The sequence below is a fragment of the Accipiter gentilis genome, chromosome 28 (genome assembly GCF_929443795.1).
Source record: "Accipiter gentilis chromosome 28, bAccGen1.1, whole genome shotgun sequence".
NCBI classification, from domain to species: Eukaryota; Metazoa; Chordata; class Aves; order Accipitriformes; family Accipitridae; genus Astur; species Astur gentilis.
In genome coordinates this window covers 4,111,089-4,124,565 of record NC_064907.1, presented here as the reverse complement: position 1 = coordinate 4,124,565, position 13,477 = coordinate 4,111,089, and the positions used below count along the sequence as shown (strand labels likewise).

General features: G+C 36.9%; 1 protein-coding gene across 7 annotated transcripts in view; it reads left to right on the top strand.

Moving 5' to 3' along the window:
- The window catches only part of SPAST (spastin), a 35,168-nt gene extending 28,622 nt beyond the window's left edge, over positions 1 to 6,546 (top strand). For 4 of the 7 annotated variants that reach the window (XM_049831034.1, XM_049831033.1, XM_049831032.1 and 1 more), the window contains 4 exons: positions 422 to 501; positions 1,890 to 1,960; positions 3,890 to 3,930; positions 5,596 to 6,546. In XM_049831034.1, coding sequence (XP_049686991.1) covers positions 422 to 501; positions 1,890 to 1,960; positions 3,890 to 3,930; positions 5,596 to 5,718 — 315 coding nt within the window. In that variant the 3' untranslated portion in view covers positions 5,719 to 6,546. Of the gene's footprint in view, positions 1 to 421; positions 586 to 1,889; positions 1,961 to 3,889; positions 3,931 to 5,595 lie in introns of those variants that run through there. The other 3 variants (XM_049831030.1, XM_049831029.1, XM_049831028.1) reach the window with 1 other exon arrangement.
- Positions 6,547 to 13,477: the final 6,931 nt, after the last annotated feature.

Below are 13,477 nucleotides of genomic sequence, written 5' to 3'. Positions count from 1 at the left end.
CAAGTCTGAGGCAGGGCTTGCAGGAAAACGTTTGGTTGGCTGGACAAGAGTGTTTAGTGCAAAAGATGAAAGTAGCTTTTTTTAAAGTAATGTTGTTCAGCTCAACAGCCGATTAGGGCTTTTGATGAGGATTCTAATGTATTATTCTTGAAGCAGTTTGACCCTTGATCTCAGAACCCCGTACCAGCTACTATGAAGAAAATTAACTCTATCCCAGCCAAAACGGGCACCTTACCAAACCCCTCTCTCTTCCCTTGGGGAGACAATAGGGTACTGTCTAATCACAAAAGCACTATAGGCAAGTTTAAAGTAGTGAAGCACAAAAGCTAACCTGCCAAACACATAGTTTTGTTGTTGCAACAGAATTTTAAGTGCACCATGAAAATGAGTTTTACATCTGATAAATGTATCTTCTTTTCAGACAAGATTGATTTTGCTAAAAAATCTTCTAAGCAAGCAAGGAAGTCCATTGACCCAAAAAGAGTTGGCGCAACTAGCTAGGCAAGTATTTTGTAACAATACTAAACAAACATAGTCATCTATTTTAGTTATTAAACTGTTATTATGCAAAAAAAAAGAAAAAAATCCCCCCAAACCCAAACTAAAACCCAAATATAATAACGATAATTGTGATGAAAAGGAATATAACAAAAAGAGAGACCCAAGAAAAGACAAGTGATGCACAGTGCAATTGCTCACCACCTGCTGATTGATGCCCAAGCAGTGATCTGCCCCTTCTGGCCGACCCCCACCACCTTTATATACTGAGCATGACGTTCTGTGGTATGGAATATGCCTTTGGCTAGTTCGGGCCAGCTGTCCTGGCCATGCTCCCTCCCAGCCTCTTGTTACACCTGCTTGCTGGCAGAGCATGGGAAACTGAAAAATCTTTAATTTAGGGTAAGTGCTACTTAGCAACAATTGAAACCTCATTGTGTTTTCAACATTATTTTCATACAAAGTCCAAAACACACTGTACTAGCTACTAGGAAGAAAATCAACTCTATCCCAGGTGAAACCAGGACAGCAACTTGAGTACGCTTTTTTTTTTTTATAAATGGTTTAGCCAAAATACAAAAGCTGAGGGTCCTGCCTTCTTCATTTGCCATCTTTCTTTGTTTTGAAAGAGATAGGTATTTAACCCCCTGTGGCAGTACTCTCCCTTTGTGATTTTGTGTTCCTTTGCTCCTTTGCAACTTTTTCTATAAACTGTAACAGAATTATATCCAGAAGACTGAGCTATGAAGCTCTTGTTACAGCCAGCCACTGCTCTACAAGCTGGGTGGATGGGATTTTTTGTTTTAAATTTTTCGTTAGGCAACCCTTACTACTTGTTTTCACTTACGTTGGCAATATGTATTGGTGGCTTCCTGCTTCAGTGGAGGCAAAGTATTTCAGTGGTTAACTTGGAAATTAAGTCTAATTCTGGAAAAGCTTCCATAGAGATTGGGTCCTTGGTTTAATTCCACCCCCTCCCCCCTTGTGGTTCTGAGGATTTGAATGTCAGTTGAGTTTTTGGTTTTATATTTATCTATGGCAAATGATGACAAACTAGTGGTAGGGCATTCTTGTAAGAGAAATAGTAAATGTGCTTGAGATTAGTTTTCACCTACAAATCCTAGTTGATTGCTATCTTTTTGCTTTTCCTAGCATGTTAGTTGGGACTTGAATATATGTACTTAAATTTAATGTGGAAAAGACTTAAATATAGTTCACTTACGTTAAATGCACTTCTGATTTATTAAACTTGCAAAGCAACGTCAAAATAGTACTTCTGATTAAGTAACACTTTAATAACCTGCAATTAAAGTGAGATGGTTTGAAGGAGGTTTGGGTTTTGTTTTTGTTTTTTTTCCTCCTCCTTTCCCCCACTTTTTCCTTTGACAAAGAATGACAGATGGATACTCTGGAAGTGATTTAACTGCATTAGCGAAGGATGCAGCACTGGGCCCTATTCGAGGTAAGCTGCATAGCTTTTTATTTATGTTTTGAAAAAACTCAGTGCCCTTGATATTAGAGATATTCTCTTTTCCTACATCTTTTAAACTCTTAAACCTCTGAAATTAAGCTTTTTAGATTTGGATTTTGGTCTCTTCCTCATAATAGCATCTTTATAATATTTACCTTACACAAAACCCTTCAGTAGCTCACCATGTGAAACAGACAATTTATGTGTCTTAAGTGGAAAGCAGGGTGAAGTGTTTTTCACAGATTTGCGGGATTTTTAACTAGTGCATCTTCCCTAGGCTGATACTAGTTCACTTATATCTAAATTATTACTTGAATAGCAGTCTCTGACTGCATTACTTGTCTTATAAAGTGGGCAGATCTCCTTCAAGTCTGAAAGAAAGGAGATACTGAAACAGAAGCAATTTTGTGTTTCCTTTTGGTTTTTTAGATATGGTTTGAATGGCTTAGCTTTTTTTATTTTTAAATCTTCTTAATGTTGAAATGTGATCCAGATGACAATTGTGACTCAAGCAGAGTTTTACCTGTAATTGTTCTTCCTCTGACACTTCCAACTTTGAAAAAATAGATTTTAATGCCTCTTTTCCAAAAAAACCCCCAAAATCCCAACAGTGACACCCACCACCACCCCTCTTTGTTCTCTATTACTAGCTAGTTATGTGTCCAGTAGCCACATCTGAAGGGGATGATTTTGTGTAGTGGAGATCTGTAGTGGCAATTTGTAAATAAAAGATTGTGAAGATTTGATGTTAGTTTTCTGTTTGTCGATACATTGTCCTACCTGATAGAAAGGTACTAAAGGCAGCTGGCGCAGAAGTGTTCTGTAATATCAGCGTATTATGTGTAAATAAAAGTTGTTGCAAGTCTCTTAAATGATTTATGGGGAGGAGAGGTCTGTGCGTGTTTTGTGGGTGTGTTTCTTTTACTACTTTTTTTGAGTCAAAAATCCTATAGCATCCAGTTTTGCCAGTGTGCTATCTCTTTGAAAGCAGCTGCTGGAAAGTAATGGTTTTTTTACCCACTTCTAGCTGTTGAGAATGTAAGGCACATCTTCCAAAATCCTGCATAATAACTGGGAAACAGAATTGCATTAAATAGCTCTCGCAAGAGACATCATGTCTCCTAAGACTTTGAATATATTTATTTAGAGTGGTTGACTAAATAATGTATGCATTTAGGTATGCAGGCTTTACTTTGCTGACAAATCACTTCACACGCAAGTCCATTTTGAGAAGAGACCGTGAAATGTTGTGCAACCTGTTTCTTACCCCTGTTCCTGGCTTCCATAAAAAAAAAAAAAATAAAAATAAATTGGTTTATAAAGTCAGCCTTGCCAATCCTGCCTAGATTCTTTTTCTTGTGCCCTCTGAGCAAAAAGTTTGCTGTAGTATGTTGATGCCATAACAGTACTGCAAGTAAAAAAAAACCCCATAAAATGGTGAAGGATACAGGAATGATTAGATTCCACCAGTACTGTATGGGCAAGAAGCACTCCTGTGTGCCCTGCCTGGTTTTTATTTCTGTATTCTTAGCTGATGGTACCTTTCTGTTTCCTGAAAATTGTGCGTGTTTGAGGGGTAAGAGGGTTGCATGTACCAGGAATAATACGGGGGAAGACAGCTCTGTTATGCTTGTGTGCTGTTCCCCGTACTTTGGGAAGAAGGAAGCAGTTCTGCTACCACTTTGTACTGTATCTGCAGTGATTGAGTGTGGGAGCAGCCTGGTTGAGGAGCTGATAAATGAGGAAGAAGGAGGTAAAAAGATGATGTACCTCTCTGTACAGGAGATTATGTTGAGGCAGAGAGGTATAATCTCTACTTGTGGGTTTTTTCCAGAATAGAAGTGCTTTTAACATGCTTTAGTTGTCAGAAGTGATGAAAGTTTTCTTACGAATCTCACTGATCTTCCTTTATTTTTACAGAACTAAAACCAGAACAGGTGAAGAACATGTCTGCCAGTGAGGTATGCTGTTCTAGCAGTTTGAATAGAATGCATGCTTACCATAAACTTTTAGGGTCCTTTTATTTACACATAGTATCATACAAAATACCTAGCATAATTTTTGGGGGGTATTACCTTTTTGATTACTTCTTCACTGAAGAAAATTCTTCTGAGATTGAGAACCAAATCTGTCCTCAGATGTCTGAGGTTCTTTGTGTAGTTTGTTGGTTATCAGGTGTAAGAGTGCCTCTTCTTCTGACAGGAATTCTCTACTGTTCTTAGTTTCAGCTGACTGGTCCTATCTTTTCCTTCCCACTGAACTGCAACTTGATCTGTTGCCTATCAGATGATGTCAGAGGCCTTGCTTTTATTTTCTTGCAGTGTTACTCCCCCAAAGCACTCCCAGAAGTATTATGTCAAGTGATTTTTTTTTTTATTTTTTTTTTTTTATTTCTACCTTCCACCCCCATCTTTACGTAAAGCAAGTCATCTTAGGGAGAATCTCTTGAGGGATTTTAAAACATTTGTTTGTGTGTATGTATAATACTTAGATTCATTCATGTGGACCACCATAAAGCAAAAAAAAAAAAAAAAAAATTAAGGTCCTCACCACAAATTGCATCTGTAAACATCAAAAGAAAAGGAAGAGGTTGGTCCTGCATGTAAAAGTTTCTGTTCGAATGTGTGTGCATGTCACAGTTACTTAGGGGACAACGAAGCAAAACTTAATTCCCCTGTTGTTTTCTGTGTTTAGCCTTAGGTCATGGCTAAGGCTATGATAAGCTGAAAGGAATTGTTGCAGGAAGATGAGAACATCTGTGATAATTTGCTGTGAATGCAAGTGTATCTCCAATAGCCTATCAATGCTAGTCCCAAAGAAATATGGGCAATCTTCTCCAATTATAATGTTAATACTCCTTTAATAATGAGCTCATTTGTTCTACACACTTTGGTTATCTCCCATCATGTCTGGACATTTCTCTATAAAGGAAATGTCTGCTAATAATCATGTCCTCAGCAAACAACTGAAAGGCACGCGTTGAATCAGAGATGTTAGATAATCGGGATTACTTGTCTGACAGCATAATATGGTCTGAATACAGCTGTGGTAAGGGCAGGAACTTCCAGTGCCTTAATCTCCTGGTATGCAGAGGTATGCCATAAATGTGTTAAAAAGTCCCATGCCTTATCATTTACGCAGTTCTGTGCCCTCATGTGCACCAGCTTGCGCCACCTAGTGAAAAAGGAAGTAATAACAATCTCATGGGCTATTAAATAACAAGGCAGACATTATGATTACCAAATGTTACTTTATTAAAAATGGTAAATACCAATAGTTTTAAATTACAAGACTCTTGCACCGGGTCATACAATCATAGAACATCCCAGGTTGGAAGGGACCTTGAAAGATCATCTGCTTGGACCTTTCATGGGAAAGGGAGCCTAGATGAGATTATCTACCACCCTGCCCAATTACATCTTGAAAACCTCCAGCAATGGGGACTCTGCCACATCCCTGGGGAGGTTGTTCCACTGAATGACTGGTCCCACTGAAAAATATTTCTTTCTTATATCAAGATGAAGCCCTCATAGAATGTGCTTTGTTACAAGTGAATACTGAAGTACTTGAATAAACGGAAGTAAGTAAAGCACTTGTGATCCCGATGTCTTTCACTTTTTGTTTAGATGAGAAATATCAAACTATCAGATTTCACTGAGTCTTTGAAGAAGATAAAGCGCAGTTTGAGCCCTCAGACTCTGGAAGCATATATTCGCTGGAACAAGGACTTTGGAGATACCACAGTGTGAAACACTACTTGAAGTGAAACAAAGTGCTGCCTAAGGAGCAATTGGTACAGGCTACTGGAAAGCAGCCAGAGTTTACAGGACTTTACAGATCTTTAAGTATCTGCGTTAAAACTTGAGATTAAGAAAAAATTATACAATGTGAAATGTGTTCATCAAAGCCTCCTTGCCATTTAGTGAGGATTTACACACTGTAAGAGCACAATAGGACTTGAGATAAGATTCCTAGCAATCTGATTATGGTTTGAACAATAATGTATGTATTTTGTTTCAGCTAGAAGGCTCTGATGATATTGATCATTGGAAAACCTTTTCCCTATGTTGTGTGTGTGGCTTTTTGTTTTTATTTTTTCCATTACATTGATGTCTGGCTTGCTTCCTTATAACTACTAACTTACAATTGGAGGTTTATAAACTTTGGTTCAGTTTTTGACTTTTTTATCCTTAATGTGCCAAATAAAACAATTTCCCTATGCAGAAATGAGGAACAGCATTGGGGAATTATGGTTATTAAAATGGAAAAAGCAGCTGGTCTGTTATTATTTGTCTTTTTGTTTAGTTGTAATGTGACTGTATTGTTCACAGAACAGTTTTAAAGAAGACCTTTGATAGCAGAACAGCAAAAAAACTCAACCCTATAAAACCCATTCAAACTGTCTTTTAAAAAAATTACTAAATAAAAAAAAAAATAGACTAAGATATTCATTTACTGGCAGTATTTTCTCTTAATGCATTTTGTAACGCTTCTATTGGTAGAATGTTAGCTTACGCTTATGGTGTACAACTTGGAAGCCCAGCTGCTGTTTGAGAGAGTAAGTGATGCTAATTGTCAAGTTTCAGAAATGGCGTGTTTCTACTCTGTATTTTGGTCTGTTTATGATAATTGAAAGTAAAATTTCCATTGTGATAATTTTTTTAATCTACACATGTAAGCATTAAAATACGAGGCTACATGTTTAATACATGGCACACATTAATGTTTTTATAGCTTTCATATGTTTTGGTTTATATATTAAAGTATGAAACACTCAACTGATCTGCTTTTTTAAAAAGAAACTGCATCTTTGTACAAATACTTGTTTTTATTGTATAAATGACAAGCTATTTACAAAAAACCACTTAAGTGATAGCCTTTAAATACTGTAATAAAGGAAAACATCTTTGCCTTTACTTCTAAAGGCCTGACATCTTGTTTACAAATTCTACATGGATTAAACACAGATGTTTGCAAGGCAGAGCAGTAGTTCCTTTTTAGAGCAGGTTTGTGGGTTTTTATTTGGGTATTGTTGTTGGGGTTTTTTTTTCCTTAAAAAAAAAAAAAAGACAACTCTCCCAATTTAGTGATGTTACAAAAATGCATATTGTTTACAGTTGTTTAAACTAAATTGAGTTATAAGCTTTGTTTGGTTTTGGTCTTAACAGAAAATTCTGTTCTTAATTTTTCATTTAACTTATTTTTTATTGGTAGGAGTAAGTCAAATACTTCTGGGAGTACTCACCTGAAAGTTGACTATAAATAATATATTTTATATATATATAAATATATATGAAACAAACCCCTAGCTGATAGATGCAGGGTAAGTATAGTAATACCCAGAGAGGACTCTGTGCTCGCTGTGTAGTATTGGGTACTAAATAGCGGAAACTGTGTCAAACTTTTGAAACACACAGATGCAATATGTTTGCGATTCTTTTTTTTTTTTGACCCAGAGATGCTTTTAACTGATCTTAAGATTAAAAGCAATTAAATCAGAGAAGATTGTGTTACACTAGTATGCCTTTTGAAATAGTCTAACCAAACCTCTTCTAGCCTTCTAAGGGTATGACTCTCTCAAATGTATGTCTGATGTAAATGAAACATGTGACTTCCATTCCCCTGATTCACTTCCCTGGAGAAGTAAGAAATGCTAAAAGATTGCAGTTTCTTAAATCTCATGTATTGCTTGCTTTGCCTTGGTTCTGCCCTCAGTAGACCATATCTATTGTTGGAAATTCCTGGCTGACTTGATCTGTATTTGTCATAGACTTCATAGTGCTAAGGATGAATATTACTGTTCTATTAGCGTCTGCCAGATAGCTAAACAACTAAGAAAGGCCCTTAGTCTTCCTGTTCATAAAGCTTGTAAACTTTTCTTGAGATCCTTTGCAAATGAGAACTTTGAGAGTAACACTTCTGGTTTTGAGTCTTCCTAAATATTTGTTAGCAAATTCTGTCTTCCTCCACTTAGTTTTGAGGAACATACCAGTACTTATTTTAAATACACGCCTATTGGCATGTGATAGGTACCTGAGATGCAGAGGTACAAGTTCCCATCTGCTAGAGCACCACCAGCACGCAGCACAAAGGGTCAGAAGTCTCAGCTGCTACTTCAGAAAGAAAAGGGACTAGCCTTTTCACTTCTTTGTACAACCAGTTCAGGTCAAAAGAATCTGTGTGACTGGTACGACTGCTTTTTGGTTATCTGTTCTGCCCTGATTGTTTTCTGCATAATGGATGAACTACAACTCTATAAATTATTTCTAGAACACAGTAATAAGAACTTAATTTTGTTCTGCAACATCACTTTGCCCCACAGCTGCTGGATTTTTAACACATGACCAAGTGCCATTTGGTTCATACATCGCTTTTAAATGTCTGTCTTATGCTATTTTTTGAATAGTGTATTTTAAGAATAATTCTGTTCTCCTTAAGGCATTATCTTGTATATTCTGTTTTCTTGCTTTACATGTACTAAGTCCCAGCCCTGTGATTTTCATCTATGCATTGGATTAACTGTGTATAAAAGCCTATCTGAAAAAACCATACTAAACACCAAAAAAACCCAACCAACACCTCCCCCATATTTCCCAAATCTATGGTATTTTATACAGAACTTTGCACCTGCATTTGCCATAAAATCAGATTGTGTTCTAATACAGCATCTTGAATTAGGATAGGATAAGCAGGACAGCAGCTTGGATGCTTTTAACTTTTGAAAATATTGCCATTACATTAGCTCTCAAACAATTCCCCCCCCCCCCCCCTTGAATTGACCCACTTTTTCGAGATGATTAGGAAGCAGCTTGTCTGGCCCCTCTGCAAGTGTGTTCTACTGACTTAAAGTGTAGCAGTTACTGGAGGGTATAAAAAAAAACAATCCATGCCCGTTTTTTTTAACAACCTTATTCATACAGCTTTGCCTTTTTGGAAGAACAATGTCTTCTCAGGCAGTGGGTTTGCTGCTTTTCATGGCATAACAGGAGAGAACAACTCGGGCCCTGTGTGATGCTCTTTCTCCTTAAAACAAGAATTTGTCAAGTGTTAATGATGTTCCCTTTACTAATGTTGACTTTTCTGTAGAGTACACCAAACCTGTACAGGTTCTCTCCTTGTGGCTAAGACAAAACCAATGCTGAATATTAAAGATAAGCCTTAAAATAGGATATTTATGCACACATAATTCTCTGTCTTGTTAGTTTCTTAGATTTTACAGAGTTCGGTGTATTAGAAATAGGCATTCTGCCCCTGACTCTACTTCAGAAAATCAGTCACTAATACAGTTTTGTTGAATATGGCCCTGCAACTCACTTTATGTAGATAATAAATGTGATAGTAACACTTCAAAATGGAAAAGAATGGGATCTCTGAACTGAGAAGGAATTTGTTGTCGCTGTACTAATTGGAGGCCATTGCTGATTTCACTGCTAGATTCCCTCAAATGTTTTTAAAATGACAGTTCCTATATGTATAACATAGTTAACCTCACCTTCTGGTGTAGAATAAACAGTATTTTTTCTATTCTAAACAAGCGGGTTTTAGCACTGGCTGGCACTGCTGCCAAGTCCCTCTTGTGAAATTTAAGTACTTTTTACTGGGAATACTGAAGTTGGATATGCTGGCACATTTAACTGAGATGTCTCTTCTGCAACCAGTATGGAAAGCAGCGTTCTAGTTGGTGCTTCCTTAACCACCTATGGTGAAACTTTGTGCCCTAGATTCTTACAGTGCTTTCCTACCCAAGACATGGATAATGCATAGTTGTGCCTAAGACATGCTTATCTAGCTGCTCCAGCGCTTCAGTGATGCTTCTGCATGTGGCAGCTTTGGGAGGTGGCAAGCGCTGTTGTAGGTTACAGATCTTGATTCGTTGTCTGTGGTGGTCTCAAGCTTTTGTGATGTTTTTAGTGGCAGGGACTTATACGAGATATCAAAAACGGAATGAAAAGTAGCAAGCAGGTAGTGAATGCAACTAGGTATCTCGGTCATTGTGCTAATTAGAGGTGGTTGCTGATTTCATTGTTAGGTTCTCTTGAGCTGCTATTTAGTGTTGAAGGATGTTGTTTTACTCATCTATGTGAATTTTCATGCTTAGGGTGGTCTGCTGGTCATCCTAAGAGAAGACCAATGGATCAGTCATTTTCTTTTAGAGTTTTTTTTCTTTAAATATTCTTGTCAATATTTTTTCTTTTAAATACTGTAACTATGATTCCACAGGATGAGGAGGTTCCACTGTCACTTCCTGCAAATGCAAAATCATCTTCTGAAATATGGGGAAATGTGTATTGTGTTTTTCCTGCTTCTCATGTAAACTGTTAACTGTCTTAAAGTAGAAACTGTTTACTTTGTCAATAACTACCTCCTGAGTTTTGGCAATAATTGGCAAGGTATACACTCCTTCAGTGGATTAAATCTGTTGGCTAAATATTGTGGGTTCTTCAGAGTTTGATCTTTTGATTTGCAAATTCTTGACATGATGTCTGGAAACTACAGTGATCAACCTTGTTTTGCTGTAAGACTTTCCTTGCCTCCATAAGATGCACTTGTTAAAATCCTGTTTCAGAGAAGTGGCTTTGAGGAAAAAGGTCAATGTTCTTTGTAGTTGGTTAATATAGACATATTCTTCTAAGATACTGGGGTGTAGCCTCTTGGTTCTGTGGGGTTTTTTTACCATTAGAAGTGGGTAAGAAAGTACTTCATCTAATACTCGCACACCTGTCAAAGGGACTGGAAATACAGAAACTCTTTTTGCCACAAGATTCAATTCTTTATTCAGGTGAAGGGCTAGTCAGTATTTTTCAGAAATCTGGTTTAAAATGACAAAAACCAAAGGCGAAGACAAAACACTATACCCCACCCCCATTAAATATATTAGGCGACTCCAGTCTGGGTTAACTCTTGTATCTTGTTTTGAAGCACTTTTGTTTCATTGTTCTTTGAATGTTTTCTGAAATGTTAAAACACCATTTTATTAATAAGCAATGTAAAAAAGCACGATGAGCAGTCACATAGCTTTAGCTTCACAATAAAATGTTGCATTTGTCCTGTTCTTACTGTTTTGTTGTCTGTTTATCAGGTAAAATGCCCAAAACTAAGAGCCTTTTCATTAAACCTGAAGCTGGTTTAATTGCTGCTGGTTTTTAAAAAAAAAATAATTTTTTTTTTAAATCAGGTGTTGTATACCAGATGATGGAACAATAAATACGTAAATACCTCATTTAATTTCTAAAGGACATGACTCAAGTTCTTAAAACTAATGTAAACAGAAGTGCTAATTCCTAAATAAATGTGCTAAAACTGAAAGCGTGTGCCTATCCTCCTATCCTAGTCTTGCTAAATCACAGTGAAAACCAGGTTTCAGATAACTAATTCTGGTAGTCATGGTAAAGACCTGAAAATAGCTACTTAGAGCCAATTTACTTAATACCAAAACGTCACCTTTTGTTTTGCTGGGGGAGAGTGCTGCTGTTATTTTTGAGGTAACAATCTACATTCTTCACTTATCCTATCTCCTCACTGTTGGTAAGTCTTTCTAGCCATTGTCTTGAGGCTGCATCTGGACTCCTAACAACTACTGGGGCTTTCTGTTCTACAGTTACATCCTGATGATAAGATTAAAAAAAAAAAAGGTGGATTAGAGTAAATTTAATATTACATATCTGGCAGCATTAGGGATCTCTCAAAAAGCAGCCATGACCACTGCCTTCAACATGTCATTGTATCTATCACTGTTCAAGCAAACCAAATAAAAATCCATGCAGCAATCAGGAGAAAAAAAAATATTTTTTTTTTTTTTTGACTGAAGCATTAAGAGCTATTACTGCTTCTGTCAAGCATTAACTCCTTGGGATAGAAAGACAGCATTGTTGTCTATGCGGGATAATTATCCAGTATCTCTCTTTGGGTGAAACGTTACTACTTGGAGGCAGATTCTGAACCACTGAAATTATTTTGATTAGCAATTTTGTGTATAGGTTACAGATACTCAAATAGACTTTTATTCTTGTAGAGGAGGTGCTCAGATAAACTTAGTGAGGAAGCAAGAGCCTGAAAACAACATCCCAGCACTTGCTATGTTGAAATCGACAAAGGTTATGGACTTGGCAGCATACTCTGGCCTGAAGCATGTTAGACTCATTAAATCTTTTCCTATTCCAGCCAAGATGGTGTGAGACAAGGCTCCATGCCTCATGTCAGATGCAGGCATATTTCAGATTAAATCTGTTTATTTCTGTATTTTAATGTTTTAAGTTTGCCAGAAAAAGTAAGGAAAAATTAGTTTAAAGTTTTGTGGGGTTTGTTTTGCTTTGTGTTCTTTTCACTCAAGCCATCTTTCTGCAAATTTCCAAATACTTTGCAAACTTGTGAAATCCAGCCTGTTTCCTACAAGGGTGCCTACAGCTCTGGAACAGACAATAGTTATGCAACTTTCTCTAAGGCCATTTTTTTTATTCTGCATATAATGGTAATACAGAAAATACTATGTAGTGGTGAAGGCAGAAAGATATAATTCAGCTAAAATCCATCTCTCAACACATGCAGGTGTTTTATTGGTGCTGTGGTGTAGCTAAAAAAACCAAAAAGGTGGGAATTTCAGAAGCCTACAACCAACCTAATGAGCAAAGTGTGTTGTTTTTACCAAATGCTTTTGAAGATTCCACTTTTTTTGCAAATACACATTGTAAGCACAGTATGTTCTTTCCAATATTGTAACTTCTATTATTTTCAAATTTCATTTTAGTAATTTCTAAAAGGCCTCAAACTTGCTTCAGTTGTAAGATACCCCTGAAGACTGTGAGTTTTGTTATATGCAGCGTGCTCGTATCAGCTGTGCTATTAGTTGTAGTATTTCTCTTCTGTGAATTCTAGAAGAGTTGTAGTATTTCTCTTCTGTGAATTCTAGAAGTGCAATTTTATTATAACTGTTTTCCTCTTCTGGGAAGAAATATGCTAAGACATGAAATAATAAAAGACTGATAAGGTGTTGATAATGAAGTAACCAAACAACTTTGTATTTGTGGAGCATATCACACAGATAAAATGTTATCCCTGTGGTTCACCTGATTTCCTGGTTAAATTTGGGTGGAAGTAGCAGTTGCAGCCTGTGGAGAGTTTATGTGCTACAACAGTGCAGTTGGAATTCTCTTACCTGTCATGCAAATTTTACAGACTGCCAATATATATATTTTTTAATTGTTCCCACAACTACTTCTGTACACTGGAAAAAACTTCATTGTAGCCAACAGCTTAGACTGAGCAAGTCTGAGACACTAAACGTGTCTCATGGAATACAATTACCTGTCCAGTCACTCCCAACCACAGTTAAGTCTTGGTGTGGTTCACAGAACAGATTAGATGCAAGTAACACTTCTAACTACTCTTAACTATGGTCACTGACAACGGAGTAGACCGTTACAAGACTAAAGACAGGCAGTGTTACAGGAACTTGTTTCAAGTACCTTCCTAGGCACAATATCTAACTTCAATTTTTATTCCTACCTCTTT